Source organism: Notothenia rossii, assembly GCF_949606895.1.
Source record: "Notothenia rossii genome assembly, chromosome: 8".
NCBI lineage: Eukaryota > Metazoa > Chordata > Actinopteri > Perciformes > Nototheniidae > Notothenia > Notothenia rossii.
In genome coordinates, this window is record NC_136906.1 from 67,822,861 (window position 1) to 67,841,174 (window position 18,314).

Here is an 18,314-nt window from a genome sequence, read left to right on the forward strand (position 1 = left end):
GTGTGTGTGTGTGTGTGTGTGTGTGTGTGTGTGTGTGTGTGTGTGTGTGTGTGTGTGTGTGTGTGTGTGTGTGTGTGTGTGTGTGTGTGTGTGTGTGTGTGTGTGTGTGTGTGTGTGTGTGTGTGTGTGTGTGTGTGTGTGTGTGTGTGTGTGTGTGTGTGTGTGTGTGTGTGTGTGTGTGTGTGTGTGTGTGGCCCAGGTTGTTTGAGGAGCTGTATGAGGACCATGGAGACACGTTGTCACTGCAGTACGGCGGCTCCCAGCTGGTCCACAGAGTCAAGACCTACCGCAAGATCGCTCCCTGGACACAACATTCCAAAGACATCATGCAGACCCTGTCGCGCTACTACAGCAACGCTTTCTCAGGTGCGTTACACACACACATTACACAAGTACATAACAATGCTATTTTACACACCAGCACAGAAGTAATTAAGAAGGGACTGGAGGATTATGCATGTTACTTATCTCTTTTATTTGTTGTGTTACTCAATACAACCATTTTATGCTCTTGTGTTACACCTCAAGTGTGAACGTACGTTGCACACACAGTCATATTCAGCATAGTTCCCTAATGACTGTTGGCACAGTCACAGGGTGTTCAAAGCCATTTCTATGACAACTGCAAAAAGTGTTAGATTGAGGTCATTTGATTTCCGATATTGTTATCTGGAGAATTATTTTAATTATCTGGTGGGATGTTTTCTCTTTTTCAATTTGCCACTTGCATCTAATGTCTCAAAAGTCTGGATGTGTTGCTTTGTGGTGCCTGCAATTAGATCTTATAATAACTATAAATGACACCCTTGTCTATATGTAGTCACAGTGCATTTTTGGAAATGTGCATGGGTGTACACAACACTCTAGTGACTGTTCGTGCATTCTGTAGCCCTAGAAATGGAAAAGGAAGGTTGTGTGTATTAAGTCAAGAGGGATGGCGCTGTGCTGCTTGACCTACCAAGTTAACCTCATGTTGCTTCTCTGGCTAAGATATGCCTCAGCACTCTCTGCAAAGCACCAAAGTAGTCTATAGTAGGACAAAGACAAGCAATAGAAAATTGTAATCCAGTAGGATAAGGTAGCTGTGACATTCCCTTCAAACATAACAACCATTTGTATACATTTGCAAATAATGTCATTTTCATGTGCTATGAAAAACCAATTTGCTACCAAATTGAAACACTCTAAATACGGCCTTGTACCACTCTTTAAAAGTGTTTTTTATTCAATTGAAATCAAATTAAATTGTGTTTTTATAGCGCAATGTCGCATTATTGAGTGATGGCCATAGCACCATACAAAATGAAAAACAAGTATATTAGCAATATAAGGAGTCATTTGTGATGCTTATCAGTACATACACAGCAATCACTCCTCAGTAAATTAATGACATACACTTCAACATCCCTGCCAAATACTTTTCTTTCTCACATAAACATTTTTGACACACAAACATACAGTACGCACTGAGACCAGTAAAAGTCTGCTGAAATGTATTTTTTACTTTGTGCATATCATTCAAAATACATTTTGTGAGACATATTCTGTGAATTATTTCTGATGCATGTCTACATTTAAGTTAAAAGCTCATCCATAGCTTCTATCTAATGACGTATTAAATAAATCTCAGGCTGACAATCACCAAGAGGAAAGGCTAGGTATCAGGCTTTAATACAGTAGAAGCCAATTTTGTTTTTAAATATTTTAATTATATTGAAGCAGCACAGGGCTTCACCGGGGATGGATGGCACTCAAAGTAGGCAACATTGAAAACACGTGCCATGTGCTGAACAACACATGAAACATTACACAGAACAGAATCGTATTAATACAAACCCATTGTCCAGAAGTGGTTCGGAGAGATTTGACTGACAATGCATTCAATAGTTTTTTATATTGAAGATGTCATACATAATGACATTCAACATAATGTGCTCAAGAGAAAAAAATCATAAAACAAGTATAAACTCTCTGGAAATAATTGCTTTTTAACGAACAATAAGGCTGAAGAATGTTTGGTATTTCTGCTTGAACAATGACTAAACCATGATTGGCTCTAGTAATCCCTCATCTGCTTTTAATGTTATAAATTCTCTTTTGTAGATGAACTAATCATTATGTTTGATTTGTTATTATTATGTCCTTCTTGCACCTCCAGATGCTGACAGACAGGATGCCATCAACCTGTTTCTCCAAGTCTACCAGCCATCAGAGTCCAAGCCTCACCTGTGGGAGCTGCCCACCGACTTCTACCTGCATCATAAGAACACCATGGCCCTCCCCCAAGACAGACGCAGGTAACAAACACATCTGTACACTAACAAACACACTTGCTGTATTAAAATGTATATTTATAAATAAGAACCTTGGATAACATGTTTGCATCTGCCACAAAACCTGTTTCAATGGCTTCTGAATGTTTGTGGGTCTTTGCTTTTACACTAATTGAAGATCTCAGTGGGAAATCACTCGCAATATATTAGCGTTGCTATTGAAAATTACTTTTTTAACCCCAGGATGTACAAGCCTGCCTTGGATGTTGTTCACATGAGCAGTTTTATTTTATTTTGCTCTCTTAATCCGGCAAAAAATACTCTTTGTCTCTGGTGTTATTGCTCCATGGCTCATCGCCACATTACTCCAATACAGTTACTTTGGTTCCTCCTAGGGTGCAGTGTGTTCAAGGCCATGGTTTAATCCTATATACACCCTTTGTCATGGGTATAAGATACGAACAATGGGAAATAGACCATTTTTTAGGTTGCAATTTGCTGTTGTCTGGGACTCTAAGGGACATTTGTAGCTAGTTCTGCAAGCTACTTTTATTGGAAAATAAAATGGCTGTGTTGTGAATCAAGCCTTTTTCCCAGGTAATTGTACCCGTTTCAACACGTGTGTATCTTGTCTGTCTGCAGCTACACACTGTGGTGGACTGCAGGGATCTTGTCCTACCTTCCTGTGCCCTATGATGAAGGTCGGTATCTCTTCAGTATATGATCATTGGAATAATGCCTGCAGCATCTGTAATAGGTAACAGAGGCAGCTGCAGATTAGTTCCTTGATCTTTTTTATCAAAAAATGTAATCAAAATAGTTTATCGTCATCCAGTTTCAAGATGGAGGAATAACGACTTGTCGGCACATATCTCCGGTTTTCCTAAATAAATGACTGTGCAACAGTGTTTGTAAGATCCTAAAAATGAAATATAATGTCACCAGATGCGATGTTTTGTCTCACTGGTGTTTTTTTGAACAACAATGGAGCTCAAAGGCACAGACAATTAAACTCGATCTGGCATTAGTTACACAGATGGGACATGTTTGGAGGTTACATTCATTGTTCTAATGGTTTTTTCATGGGCATTGCTGACATAATATCAACAGGACTTTCTTTATTGTTTTCCTTTTGACAATTGATTTTTCTGTACGTTTGATTTGCGCTCCTGTGTGGATGCAGTCCCCTGTGAGGACAACATGAAGAAGGTCAAAGTGAAGAGAGTGAACCGCTTTGAGGAGAGCATAGACATCTACACAGAGTTCTTCAGACCCTATGAACTGACCTCCTTTGACGACACATTCTGCATCGCCATGACCAACTCTGCAAGGTAAATACACTCGCAACTCTTTAGACACTTAACGATACATTTGAAACATAAAACTAAATCAAAATGGACTGAGTGATAATCTACAATCCACTATATTTTCTAGCTAACTACAGTGTAACAGTTATTGCTTAAACATTGTGAAATTAAATGAAAGCGTCCCTGTTGTTTTGATGGTAAACACTTTGGATTTAAACTGTAACAAATTATTTGTAATTGTGATGGGTTGCCTTATAATTTGTGTTCATAAAGGGAATTTATGCCTAAAACCGTTGGAGTTGATCCAAGCCCCTTCACAGTTCGCAAGCCGGAGGAAACGGGAAAGTCAGTGCTGGGGTGAGTGCAGCTCGAGCTAGTTACATGTTCACAATTGTGATGTTCTGTTTATGTAATGAATCCCATGTCACCGTGCCCTCGTGTGTGTGTGTGTGTGTGTGTGTGTGTGTGTGTGTGTGTGTGTGTGTGTGTGTGTGTGTGTGTGTGTGTGTGTGTGTGTGTGTGTGTGTGTGTGTGTGTGTGTGTGTGTGTGTGTGTGTGTGTGTGTGTGTGTGTGTGTGTGTGTGTGTGTGTGTGTGTGTGTGTGTGTGTGTGTGTGTGTGTGTGTGTGTGTGTGTGTGTGTGTGTGTGTGTGTGTGTGTGTGTGTGTGTGTGTGTGTGTGTGTGTGTGTGTGTGTGTGTGTGTGTGTGTGTGTGTGTGTGTGTGTGTGTGTGTGTGTGTGTGTGTGTGTGTGTGTGAAAATATTCCAGAGCTACTCCATAATTATAAAACTAAGGTACAGATAGCTCTGCTCATTGTCTCCACAGCCTGCCTCTGATGTTCTGTGCTGCTTCGATGCTTTTGTTTATGCTTATCTACCACAATGTGGAATACAGTTCTTCCTGGCGTCAACATAAAAAACATACTGTACAGTACAATAATTAAAAACATCAGTTAGTTTTGAGTAAAACAAGAAAAAGCAAAGGAGACAAAAATAACTCTATACATGAAAACAGACATAACCTACTATCATAACTAGGGATGGGTACCGAGCCCCGGTATTAAACGGGCCCCGGGGCTGACTTATTAAAGACCGTGGTACCATTAAGCTCCGACGTTATCGGTCATTTTATCGGTACTGGAGACATGTAAAAAATATGTAATATGTATTATTGCTACACAAACATTATATTGCAGTTTTAGTGTCGCCAACTCCGTTTCTAAGATGCAAAAAGACTGGGAAATGCGTCAAATTATTTTTAGTATTTTTCACGATCTTTCCAATCCAGACGAGAGATATCTCTCCCCTGTCTGTGTGCGAGGGGGCGGGGCAGTTTACACAGGCAGCTGATACATGCAGCAACACACACACACACACACACACACACACACACACACACACACACACACACACACACACACACACACACACACACACACACACACACACACACACACACACACACACACACGGTGGAGATGGCGGAGGTACAATGAAAATCAGTCTGTGTATCTGCATTTGGAATTTTCTAATACGATTTGTTAAAACATTGTTGTTTCTTTTGATGTGAAATATTATGTATTTAATTTAAATAAAACGCAATGTTAGTTTTGTTCACAATTTGTTTAGTTAGTTTACCTTTTTTTTTTCTCCAAAAGAACCGATAAAAGACCAGATTGATAAGCGGTATCATCTCCGGTCATCTGGTCTTCAACCTTCCAAAATGTTCCTACACCACGCCGCTCCTCCGCTCGCTTCACTGGCTTCCAGTAGCTGCTAGAATCCACTTCAAGACACTGGTACTTGCGTACCATGCTGTGAATGGATCTGGCCCTTCCTACATCCAGGACATGGTTAAACTGTACACCTCGGCCAAACAGCTCGCTGCACCCGCACTGCGAGGGGGACCCAAGTTCCCATCAGCAAAAACACGTTGGTTTGCTATCCTGGCTCCAAAATGGTGGAATGAGCTCCCCATTGACATCAGGACAGCAGAAAGCTTACACATCTTCCGGCGCAGACTGAAAACTCATCTCTTTCGACTCCACTTCGAGCGATAGAATTGCTAACAAAGCACTTATATACTAACAAAGCACTTATACACTAATAAATGACTGGCTTATCTAAAGCCAGTTGAATAGCGTGCTAATAGAACGATCCTTCGGGCAGCAGAGCGGAAATGGTGGAAATCCAAACACCATGACGACCTCCTAACCTATCAGGCTCTCCTCTCCTCTTTCTCTGCTTCCATCTCTCTGGCAAAAAGCACTTTCTTTCAAGATAAGATCCAATCTTCCTATTCCAATCCCAAAAAACTATTTTCTATCTTCTCCACCCTCTTGGACCCCCCCAAAGCCCCTCCCCCCTCCTCTCTCCTCACTTCTGTCAAGCGACTTTGTTAACCACTTTGAAAAAAAGGTTGATGATATTTGCTCTTGTTTTTCTGACTCACCTTTACTCACCACTGGGTCACCAGACCCACCGTTCACCCACACACTGACCTCCTTCTCCCCTCTCTCTCCAAGTGAGGTTCTTACCCTCATTACCTCTGCCCATCCTACCACCTGTCCTCTGGACCCTATCCCCTCAAACCTCCTTCAGACTATCGCTCCTGATATTCTACCGTTTCTCACCCATTTTATCAACACTTCTCTAACTTCTGGTCACTTTCTAAACAGTCTCAAGGAGGCAAGAGTAAACCCTCTCCTAAAGAAACCCACTCTCAACCCATCTGATGTTATAAACTACAGGCCTGTCTCTCTCCTCCCATTCCTGTCTAAAACACTTGAACGTGCTCTCTTTAAACAACTCTCCTGTTATCTCCATCAGAACAACCTTCTTGATCCGCACCAGTCTGGTTTCAAGGCAGGTCACTCAACAGAAACTGCTCTCCTTGCTGTCACTGAGGAACTGCACACGGCTAAAGCAGCCTCCCTCTCCTCTGTCATCATCCTTCTGGACCTGTCTGCTGCATTCGACACGGTGAATCACCAGATCCTCCTTCGCACTCTCCAAGAACTTGGAGTTTCAGGCTCTGCACTTTCCCTCCTCACCTCATACCTCAAAGACCGCACCTACAGGGTTACTTGGAGAGGGTCCGAGTCCGACCCTTGTCAATTAACTACAGGGGTCCCTCAGGGCTCTGTTCTTGGTCCCCTCCTCTTCTCCTTGTACACAAACTCGCTCGGGTCTGTCATTAGCCCCCATGGTTTTTCATACCACTGCTACGCTGACAACACCCAACTAATTCTGTCCTTTCCCCGCTCAGAGACCCAGGTTGTCGCACGCATCTCTGCTTGCCTAGCTGACATCTCTCGGTGGATGTCTGCTCATCACCTCAAGCTCAACCTTGACAAGACTGAACTGCTTTTCCTTCCGGGAAAAGATTGTCCCACTCTTGACCTAAAAATCAACATCGGCCCCTCTGTTGTTTCCCCGACTCAGACTGCAAGGAATCTGGGTGTGACCCTAGATAACAAACTGTCCTTCACTGCAAATATAGCTGCTACAACCCGCTGATGCAGATACACGCTTTACAACATCAGGAGGATACGTCCCCAGCTGACCCAGAAATCAGCGCAGGTTCTGGCCCAGGTTCTCGTCATCTCACGCCTAGACTAATGCAACTCTCTCCTGGCTGGTCTCCCTGCATGTGCCATCCGACCTCTGCAGCTCATCCAGAATGCAGCGGCTCGTCTGGTCTTCAACCTTCCAAAATTCTCCCACACCTCGCCGCTCCTCTGCTCCCTTCACTGGCTTCCAGTAACTGCTAGAATCCACTTCAAGACACTGGTACTTGCGTACCATGCTGCGAATGGATCTGGCCCTTCCTACATCCAGGACATGGTTAAACCGTACACCCCAGCACGTGCACTCCGCTCTGCATCAGCCAAACAGCTCGCTGCACCCGCACTGCGAGGGGGACCCAAGTTCCCATTAGCAAAAACACGTGGGTTTGCTATCCTGGCTCCAAAATGGTGGAATGAGCTCCCCATTGAAATCAGGACAGCAGAAAGCTTGCACATCTTCCGGCACAGACTGAAAACTCATCTCTTTAGACTCCACTTCGAGCGATTGAATTACTAACAAAGCACTTATATACTAATAAAGGGCTGGCTTATCTAAAGCCAGTTGAGTAGCACTTGAAATGTTTGGCTCTATGAAAACTGATGTACTTATATTATTCTGTTTTCTTCAAGGTTGTATCTTCCTGGTCGAATGCACTTATTGTAAGTCGCTTTGGATAAAAGCGTCAGCTAAATGTAATGTAATGTAATGTAGCACTTTAAATGTTTTGGCTCTATGAAACCTGATGTACTTACAGTGGGGAAAACAAGTATTTAGTCAGCCACCAATTGTGCAAGTTCTCCCACTTAAAAAGATGAGAGAGGCCTGTAATTTTCATCCTATGTATACCTCAACTATGAGAGACAGAATGAGAAAAAGAAATCCAGAAAATCACATCTGATTTTTAAAGAATTTATTTGCAAATTATGGTGGAAAACAAGTATTTGGTCACCTACAAACAAACAAGATTTCTGGCTCTCACAGACCTGTAACTTCTTCTTTAAGAGCCTCCTCTGTCCTCCACTTGTTAACTGTATTAATGGCACCTGTTTGAACTCGTTATCAGTATAAAAGACACCTGTCCACAACCTCAAACAGTCACACTCCAAACTCCACTATGGCCAAGACCAAAGAGCTGTCAAAGGACACCAGAAACAAAATTGTAGACCTGCACCAGGCTGGGAAGACTGAATCTGCAATAGGTAAGCAGCTTGGTGTGAAGAAATCAACTGTGGGAGCAATTATTAGAAAATGGAAGACATACAAGACCACTGATAATCTCCCTCGATCTGGGGCTCCACGCAAGATCTCACCCCGTGGGGTCAAAATGATCACAAGAACGGTGAGTCAAAATACCAGCAACAGTGTGTGAAAACCTTGTGAAGACTTACAGAAAACGTTTGACCTCTGTCATTGCCAACAAAGGGTATATAACAAAGTATTGAGAGGAACTTTTGTTATTGACCAAATACTTATTTTCCACCATAATTTGTAAATAAAGCCTTATAAAAATCAGATAATGTGATTTTCTGGATTTCTTTTTTCTTCTCATTTTGTCTCTCATAGTTGAGGTATACCTAGGAGGAAAATGACAGGCCTCTCATCTTTTTAAGTGGGAGAACTTGCACAATTGGTGGCTGACTAAATACTTTTTTGCCCCACTGTATGTATCTTCTTGGTCGAATGCACTTATTGTAAGTCGCTTTGGATAAAAGCGTCAGCTAAATGCAATGTAATGTAAATGTGGCTGTTTGTGGATCTTTGTAGCAACAAGAGCAGTAAGGAGGAGACACTGCTCCAGAGGAAGACTGCAGCCAGCGCTCCTCCCCCCCCGAGTGAGGAGGCCATCAGCAGCACCTCAGAGGACGACTCCGAGGAAGACCGCGACGACGACGGGTCCGTGTCTCAGCGCTCGACCCCCATCAAGCTACTCACAGAATCAGGAGAGAACACTCGCACACAGGAGGTACTCAAAGTCATCTCATCAACAATGTCTGCAGATAGACGAGATTATATTTAGTAAACGTATGCACAGTCAAATTAAGATCACTTCAAGGGTAAACACAAGTATGAATAATTGTAATGGTATTAATTGTTAAGGAGGAAACAAAGCTGCCTACCTAACATAATTAATGTAATGGTTAAAGGATATGCAATCTCCTCTAAGTACCTCAGGGAAATGTCCTCGCAGTTCATCCACATGCTTGTATTTTAAATCTTTCTGCTTTCCAAATTGAGTGTGTCACCCTAATTATATTTCTTCACTTCCCCCTGAGTCCCCAGAAGAAATGAGTTCAGTGTTTCTGTTTGCGTCACTCGGTAGAGTAGAGTAAACATTGACTTAATCAGCCTGTGGCATTAACTCCCAGAGATGAGTGTGTAAACGGCTTGTGTTATTGTTTATTTTAAGGGAAAATAAAGAGAGGTGGCACCGTCAAACTTTATCTTATGAAGTTTAAATGACAAACAAACATCAGAGATTAGGTACAAATCTGACCTTATTGCTGCTTTATATGCACCTCTCACTATATCGTTAACCCTATTCTATAAAAGATTCCCAGAACGCGTCATTATCTTACAGCATCAGTATCCGATTTCATTCCCCAGGTGAACATCACACATTGAAAAATCTAATTTTCCCTTGTGGGATCAGTGAAATATATATTTTTACCCAGATTCCATAATTCAGCAGAGAGCGTTCACATAATCATCCCAGGTAGGGGTCAGTGTGGAAAGGGTGAATCAGAAACAGCAGAACATGAGAATGTGTGGTTTGGTGACTACCTTCTGTTCTAAACCCAAGTAGCTCTATGAAATGAGTTTTACTTTTTTTCAACCGTCAAACCCCAGGCCCAATTCCCTGAGGATTGTGGGTAATTCAGTTATGAGTGGATCAGAAGTTTGAGCAGCGATAGAGATGTCGAACATTGCTCCACTCTCATCCTCTGACAGCAAGATAAATTAAAGTTGTTTTAAGCTCAAATCATTTTCACATTTTTTAAATCACATATTATGAAACTTCCACACAATGGAATGGGTTATGGATTATTAAAGGTTAACTTGTACCAGTATTAAGAGAGAGCTATAGATGGTAAAAGCTAAATGGCTCCTAGCTACAGTAATTGCTTGTGGATTTAGCTGATAGTTACCGTACGTCCACCAAAATAGCTTTTTGCCTCGAATAGGCCATCATTGTTTTCCTTGAGGGTCTGAACTTATGATTGAAAGGACTCTACATAGAAAATTCACAGTTGCCGATTAACACCTTCAATCTCATTTGTTTTAATCAGTGGACAAACAGAAATGTAAAACCAAGGTGTGTTTTTTTTGTTAGTTGCCATTCATCAGATCACACAAGATGCTAAGAAATTGCCCCCAAAAAAAGAATTAACAAAAAGAAATGGAGATAGTTCAACAGGACCAGAATTGGAGGCAAAGTCTTCAGACTCCTGCTTCGTCCGTCTCTTTCCTCGACTGGCTTATGGTGTTTATTTCTGAAGCTTTTCTCTGCTCTTCTCTGGGTTTTGAACAGTGAGCTAGTCATGAATATTTCGGCCAGCCACTGTGTTTGGCGCATATCCCCCCCCCCGGCGCTCTCATGATCCTGTGTCCTTCCCTGGAGCCGTCCATGAGAATGGATTGCCATAGTGCCAGCATAGAAGGACACTGTTGAAATATTTAAACATTAGATCATTACTATATGTTTTCCATGTAATTACATATGCTCATTTCATATACCCCTCAATATGGGCGTGCGTGCATGAACAGATTTACAATATGTTTTTGTGCGTTTGCATAAACAAGTATGTGTTTACACACTCGTCTGTGCCCTCACACACCATATGAATGCTGCATTACATTAGGTGTGTGTTTCTGTTTGATTGTGTGTTCACAGCTGTTGTTCACTAGACATGGCCCCTCATTCGTTCTCGCCTCCCTGCAGCTTGGATCAATACACATACAGTGGAAATGTAACTCATTACGTTGCAGTCATACAGTCAAAGATATGAATGGCCTCTTCTGTGCATGCTGTTACATAACGAGCTTCTCTCTGTCTTATAGAACTTTGATAGTGAAAATGTTTGTCTCTGTTAAATCATACTTGAAATACTGATAGCTTGGTTAGTCCAAAGCTACAAATCCCAGAAATGAGCAGAGACCTGCTTTACGACAATATTACCTTACATCGTTTTGGCTCATTGTGATGAAGTATCTCAACTTTTCACTTATTATCATTAAAACCACACAAGTCTTCCCAGGTTTTATTCTTATATTCACTTTATTACAGAATGTTTTGGCTTTGTTGCCTACATATGGGTCAGCAGTCATGACTGATAAATCACAGTAGATACAAAATATACAAAACATCATTTCCATCGTCATTGCCACACTTATTGTTAATTCCAGCCAAAATGGTCAATACATGCTTTGTGAAATACATTTGTACATATTTGACAACACTTTCCACATATCACAATATACATTATATATACAAGGACACAGGCTTTTTTTTGCAAAAGAGTGCTTTTGTACCTTTCTATTATTTTGTTTTTATTATTATCACCTACGAAAAATCACCTCAATGGCACTTTTTTTTTTTTTTTTTAAATAAATAACAAAAGCCATAATATATAACATTAGTTTTTACACTGCAGGAGTCAAACATGCTTAGTTGATCTGAATACTGCCAAGAAAAAGCTCCCAACCCCCAAATATAAAGCCATCCACGCAATCTCACACTGCACCACAAGGTATGTATGTATTCATGCTGTTTACACACATTTCCCGCCCTCCCACCCGAGAATACATACAACGTTTTCTCACCTCTACGATTCTCTGGTTTTGGTGAGCACGTGTCCACTAGCCTCATGGTGCTGTAGGATCTGTTCTGTAAATGGCTCTGTGTTCCTCACGGATGCACTGAGCTGTAATCATATCACAACTCGCCTTGTATTTCATAGGAACGCTTAATGGATAACGGCAGTACTTAATACAATTGCAGTTTCGATTGGGATTCTTGCTAAACTTTAATTAAACGTAATGCTAAAATCATCTTCTATAATTTGTTCTAAGTTACTGAAAAGCTTAACATAAATGATATCATGTCCGGATGAGGAAAAACTCGAAAGAATATTTTGTGTTTTGATGTTGTACTTCCCTGGTATCATACAATTGTGTAATATCAGACATTTTTTATCAAATGTTGTCATAGTTTTGGTGATTTAGCAACATTATACTAATTGGTTAACTTCAATGTTTAATCTTAAAGGTCACTTATTATGCAAAATCTACTTTTTCAAGTATTTTATACATATTGTATATGCCCACCGGCAAGCTTCAACGCACGCCGCCGTATGGACGCTGCGTAAAGCAATGGTTCTCAAACTTTTTCTGTCAGGCCCCCCCTTTGGAGCAAAAAAAAAGTCGCCCCCCCCCCCCCAACACAAATAGTCACGTAATGGGCCAAGTTAACATCTATTAAAATACATCAATATGAACGTCAGCATTCCTTTAAAAAAAAAAAAAAAAATCACTTTGCTAGAACAGTGATAATAAAACAATGCTCCATAACTCTGTGTGGTCAAAACAATTAATTCATAATACAAATGTGCAATCCCTTTGCTAGAACAATAAGTTATAATACTTTGCCACTTTGCAATCTGTGCAAAAACATGAAAAGAAAGAAAATGCTGATATTTGGCAAAACAAATTGTCTTATCACAGCATTCGTGGCTGCATGAGCCTGTTTTGCAATGCACATTTCTTTTGGGGGTGCTGTGGGGTAGCTTGACGTTTCATAGAGGGTGCTCGAACATTTAGGGTTTCCCATTAATGTACCGGGCTTATTGTTTTTACTTCGGCTGTGACTTTGTGTGTGCTCAGGGTGAGTTTGGCTGTGTTTCGCTGTCGCTAAACAAGGAAACCACACCTCCACGGAGCTCAGCGCGATTCACAACGTCCTGACCAATCAGAGCACACTGTGCTCACAGGGAGGGTGGGGGCTGGAGCTATTGGAGCTACAACGAGCCGTTAAAGGCAGAGAGTGAAATTCAGTGAATACACGTAGTTTACAGAGATGCTGTATGAGAAACCAAAGTGATTTTGGAAAATTGCACAATATAAATGTATTCTAGTAGACCTCAACAATGGAATTATGATCAGTGGAAATGGCCATGAAATGGGACCTTTAATGGTGACCAAAACTTTTGAGACCCACTGAGATAACTTAAACTAAAGTTAACTATCTGAACACTGAAAGAGTCCTTTAGCTCACTGAGCCTCTCAGTCTGACTGGAGAGGACTCTCCTCCACTTTGTTGTTGAAAAAACTCCTTATATCTGTTATCGTAGCTCGCTAGCACCATAAGCTAACAACTACGATCTCCGGTACCGGTGCGCTCTCTCTCTCTTGCGCTCGCACACAAAATGGCTCGTTCCACACACACACAGAGCCGAGCTTGAATGAAACACAGAGACCCAATTTGACTGTACTGTATCATATTATTTTTGAATAAATACTTTTTAAAATAATGAAATCTTTTTTTTGTTTTAGTTTTTTTGAATAACCATTTTTCCTCCTGGTCTCTCGCACCCCCCTGTCATGCCTCTGTCGCGCCCCCCACTTTGAGAAACACTGCTGCAAAGAGATTCTGCAAGTTTCAGGAAAAAAGATTCACTCTCTTTTTTTCCTGATCCATTTATATAAAAACCCGTCTGAAAATGAGCTGATTTTGGCCGCTTTACGATGCAAGTCATTGAAATTTGATATATTAGATCAGTGGTTCTCAAACTTTTTTCAATAATGTACCCCCTTTGAAAAATAAATTCAGCCAAGTACCCCCTGATCAGCGCAAAAACTATTTGTTAGGGGAAAAAAGCCTATATAAAGAGGTACAGTACAGTGCTGCACCATCAGTGTCTGATTTATTCAAACAACAACAACAACTGTTGCTACACTTAAATGCTACATTTCAAATGTTTACAATCCATCACTAAATTCATGGCAAACCAATTTTAACATCATGCAATAACACTAAGACGACATTAGTTGCATTGAACTGATCTTTTTAATAAGTTGTACTTACAATGTAGTGAGGAACATGCGCTTGAGCTTCACTGAGGATCTTTGTCATGCTGACAGGGAGGCCACTGCAGTTATTACACTTTGCTTTTTGAAATATGTGTAACTCTGTTAATATAAAACCCACACTGCTCAAACTTCATTACTTTTCCTAAAATTGGTATATTTATTTATTTTGGGGCGTGGGGAATGAAGAAAAATAAATATGAGCATTTTATGAGCATTGGATTTTGACCCCTAATATAAATATATGCACAATGCTGCGCTATACTTTGCGGCCACACGCCGTTGCCAAGTAACGCTTATTGTTTAGGTCATTTGAAAAGCAGGCAGTCATATAATTAACTAGAACTAGCTAAATCTGATAGATTTGGACATAAACGCGAGTGAAGTATAACGCGAGCGAGAGATCAGAGATCAGATCAGCTGCTGCTGACGGAGAACACACAGCTCTTCCGGATCACAGCTCCCCCGCTGTGACGGACCGTTGAGCGGAGCAAAATACACTAAGAGTTAGACCTAACACACTTAGCTAGTTTATCTACTCTGGAACTAGCTAAACTAGTTCTACATATATGTATTCTTTACTGTCGGGTCACTTATTACAGGTTCAGCGAGCTGCACGAGAGGGACGGGCTGTCAGGAGAGGGAGAGGGAGAGGAAAAGAGAGCACCCCGTTTATTTTTCCCATTTTATTGTCCAGAATTACTGTAAACCTTTGAATTAAGTAGTTCATCTACTATTAGTAGTTTGTTTAAATACATTACTTATGTTTTTTTTTTTCATTAACATAATATAAATCTCACGTACCCCCTGCAGTACTCCAACGTACCCCTAGGGGTCCGCGTACCCCCATTTGAGAACCACTGTATTAGATAAATAGATAAATAATTTCTGAGTAGCAGCCAGATGAATATTATGGATGTTGTTTCAACAGTTCAGGTGTTTAACAGTCTTATTGCCTGTGGGATGACACTGTCCCTGAGTCTGGTGGTTTAATAGGGGACCTTTTAAGATCTAGTTTAATTCATTGTGCAATAATGTATTTCCTACCAGAGCATAGCCTCATGATCAATGCCCCGTTTACAATAAATGTATGTCTTTTTTTTATTTGAATCTTGGTAATGACGGCAATTTCTGATAACACATTACTTTGCATATAAAAGCCTCAGCTTGAACCGGTCTGACCTTTTTAATCTGATCTCCTGTACGTTATGTTTAATATGTCCGTACGAAGACTCCCAGGAGGGCACTGTCCCCGAACACGAAGCCATCTCATCAGACACCAACAATCAGAGGGCATTCATAAGGCGCTTTCACACCGCAGTACTTTTCCCACAAAGGTTCATGAGAACTAAGTACAGATCGCGTTCACACCGGAATAAGTCCCTGGGGGTGGATTAGGCAAATGAAGCCGCTGACGTCACTTCTTCTTCTTCTGCTTTGGGTTTACTGGCAGGCCGCAAACAACTTCACGGCGTATACTGCCCCCCAAAATCCCCGGCCGGAAGTCCCCGGAGTTGGGGACTGGCTTCAGTAGAAGCTGCTGGGACTCCCAGCAGCTTCTACTGAAGCCTTCCGAGTAAATCGCCGGAACGCCGACACCTCCTCATCTCCACCGCTCCCATGTTTTATTTTGTGTTGCCATAAATTAGTCTCTCTGCGTTTCTGCGCTGGGCTAATGCTAATGCTAATAATGCTAATGCGAGGATAATAAAATGGTGGCTTCACAAAACGTCTTTTTGAGTTTTACGGGGCGTGGTTTGCAATCCGCCCAGCCAATCAGAAATATAGCTCTTTTCTCACAAGAGAGCCGCATGAGAGTCCCAGAAAAGGGGGTAAAAAGGTTCTCATGAACTCATTTGAGTTCCGGCTCTTTTTGGTGTGAACGCGACATTTCGGAACTAAAGTGGGAAAAGTACTCCGGTGTGAACGCGGCTATTGATGCTCTAATGACACCCCTTGGCTCTTCCTAAGTAGAGGATCAGTTGTAGAGAAGCGGCTGAACCTGATTACCTTGTCTGTGCGATGTTATATGTTGAGTTGCGCTCAATTTGATTTGCGGTCAGCAAGCAGCTTCCCCCGCTGATGAGTTCTTTGTATTTCACTAACTATCCTTCTGAATTTGTTTGTGCTTTAGTCACATGCACATAGCTTCTCACCTACACCCTTCTCACCTTTTCAGGAGATGCTGCAGCAGTCAGCTAAGGAGCAATATGGACTCAATCTGTCTGGGTTTCCTGCTGAAAAAGACCTGCTCATTTACGAAAGGTAATGATCACAACGATACTGGACTTTATTTCAAACCTATAAAAATGTCTAGTTGTTTAAGCTCCAACACTACACATTTACAGTATGTTTAATGTCTATATAACATGGTCAATCACAACTTATACAGTAGGCCTACGTGTGTTTGTTTTTTTTACAATTTCTAAACAAAGGACATTTCTAAACTTTGGGTTTTATTCAAATGTAATGATTGTTAGTGTCAAAAAACATTATTATTATTATTGACTAATTTCTGTGGTTAGCACCTTTAAAAGTTGCTCCAGATTTCCCTTAGAACAGAAAATTAGTGTCTATAAATCTTTTAAGTTATGAAATGTAATTCACCATTAGAAAATAATGTTGTACTAGTCGAGTTGTAGGTGCATGATGAAAGTAGAGACACAATCCAACACTACAGCTCAGGCATGTATTCTGCCTTTACATAGATAATAAGGTTCAGTGTCGATTGACACAGAGAGGCATCCATTTAACATTGAATGTTTATCGTGTTTCATACTTAAGTACTCCAACTGCCGTCTGTTAATGTGTTTGTTTGGCCTTCAGCGCTCAGTGTGTAGCATGTTTTTTGACACCATGCTAAAGCATACATCTTGAGGAAAGTGCTTTCTCTTTATTGCAACGTGCCTTTAACTCAGAGGGGGGGAGGGAGGCTGTCAGCTTCAGCAGCCCCTCAGGGTGATGTCGGACATTGTCTACTCTGACCTGCTGTTTGCATCTCATCTCTGACATTTCTGCTTTCTGTCCGCCTCTCTCTTCCTTCACCTTGGTTTTCTTTTTTTCCCTGTCCTTTCTGACGCATTATGTAATTTCTCCCTGTTTGTTCCCAACCTTGTTGATGTTATTGAGCTTTTGATCCACAGTGAAATGCCGTCGTCAGGCTCTGAACATGAACACAACTATCTGTTCTGTGCAAGCAAACGCCTCATCTGTTACAGTGTGATGCATTTGATGGTGCTGAAATAGCTTCAACACACTGAAGATAATTGGTCCAGGGAATTATTTTGGTACTCGCTGTATGACCCTGTTATTGAAGCAAAATCAACAAGATGAATTGTGCACATGCACGTTTCAGCAAATACATGCACATATTATAAATGAATTATAAAGCATGGCAAACATTTTATATTTAACATTCTTGTTTGCAATACAAACAAATACAAAAAAATAGTTGTTTTGCTTTTGATCCCTTAAAACTTGGAACTTTTCCTTTCTGTGTTGGTTTCTGGAAAATAGTTTTTTTTTCTGTATCTTTTTAACTTTAATTATGACCCCCTTGGACTTTGCTGACATCTTTTGGGGGGGTTATCCAGACCCCACACATAGGGTTTTCATGACTAAAATAGAGAGTTGGAATGCACTTTTGAAAAGAAACCGGTCTATCGATAAACATCAGACATGGAGCATACGTCTGAATGCTTTGCATAAAGTGTCCTTGCTCTTTAAGCTATTATGTCCAAATGTACTGAAGGTTTCAAGTTGAGTAATGATCTCTGCATGTGTAGAGATGTAAGAGATCAGATATGAAAGAGTAAAGACAGACAGGCAAACAAATAGATAAACTAATATTCCCACATTTAAGAAGGTTTAACTAACATCTTTAATATCAGGCACAATTGGGTAGCGTGATTGAAGCAGGGACATTAGCCAAAATAAATCAAATCCAAATTGCCATGGAGAATATTGTTCATGTTTTCCTTCCACATAATGAGAATGAAAACACATTTATTATTGAGGCACGCAGTTGGAATGGCTCCAAGGATGTTAGCTGCTGAAAGCTCTGCTAATCAGTACATTAATAT

The 18,314-nt window shown here is 41.0% G+C and overlaps 1 protein-coding gene across 1 annotated transcript in view; it reads left to right on the plus strand.

Moving 5' to 3' along the window:
• fig4a (FIG4 phosphoinositide 5-phosphatase a) overlaps positions 1 to 18,314 on the plus strand; it is a 47,658-nt gene that overhangs the window by 21,851 nt on the left and 7,493 nt on the right. The window contains exons 16-22 of the mRNA XM_079642448.1: positions 200 to 366; positions 2,159 to 2,297; positions 2,916 to 2,974; positions 3,457 to 3,604; positions 3,854 to 3,937; positions 8,914 to 9,112; positions 16,412 to 16,497. Coding sequence (XP_079498574.1) covers positions 200 to 366; positions 2,159 to 2,297; positions 2,916 to 2,974; positions 3,457 to 3,604; positions 3,854 to 3,937; positions 8,914 to 9,112; positions 16,412 to 16,497 — 882 coding nt within the window. The remainder of the gene's footprint in view (positions 1 to 199; positions 367 to 2,158; positions 2,298 to 2,915; positions 2,975 to 3,456; positions 3,605 to 3,853; positions 3,938 to 8,913; positions 9,113 to 16,411; positions 16,498 to 18,314) is intronic.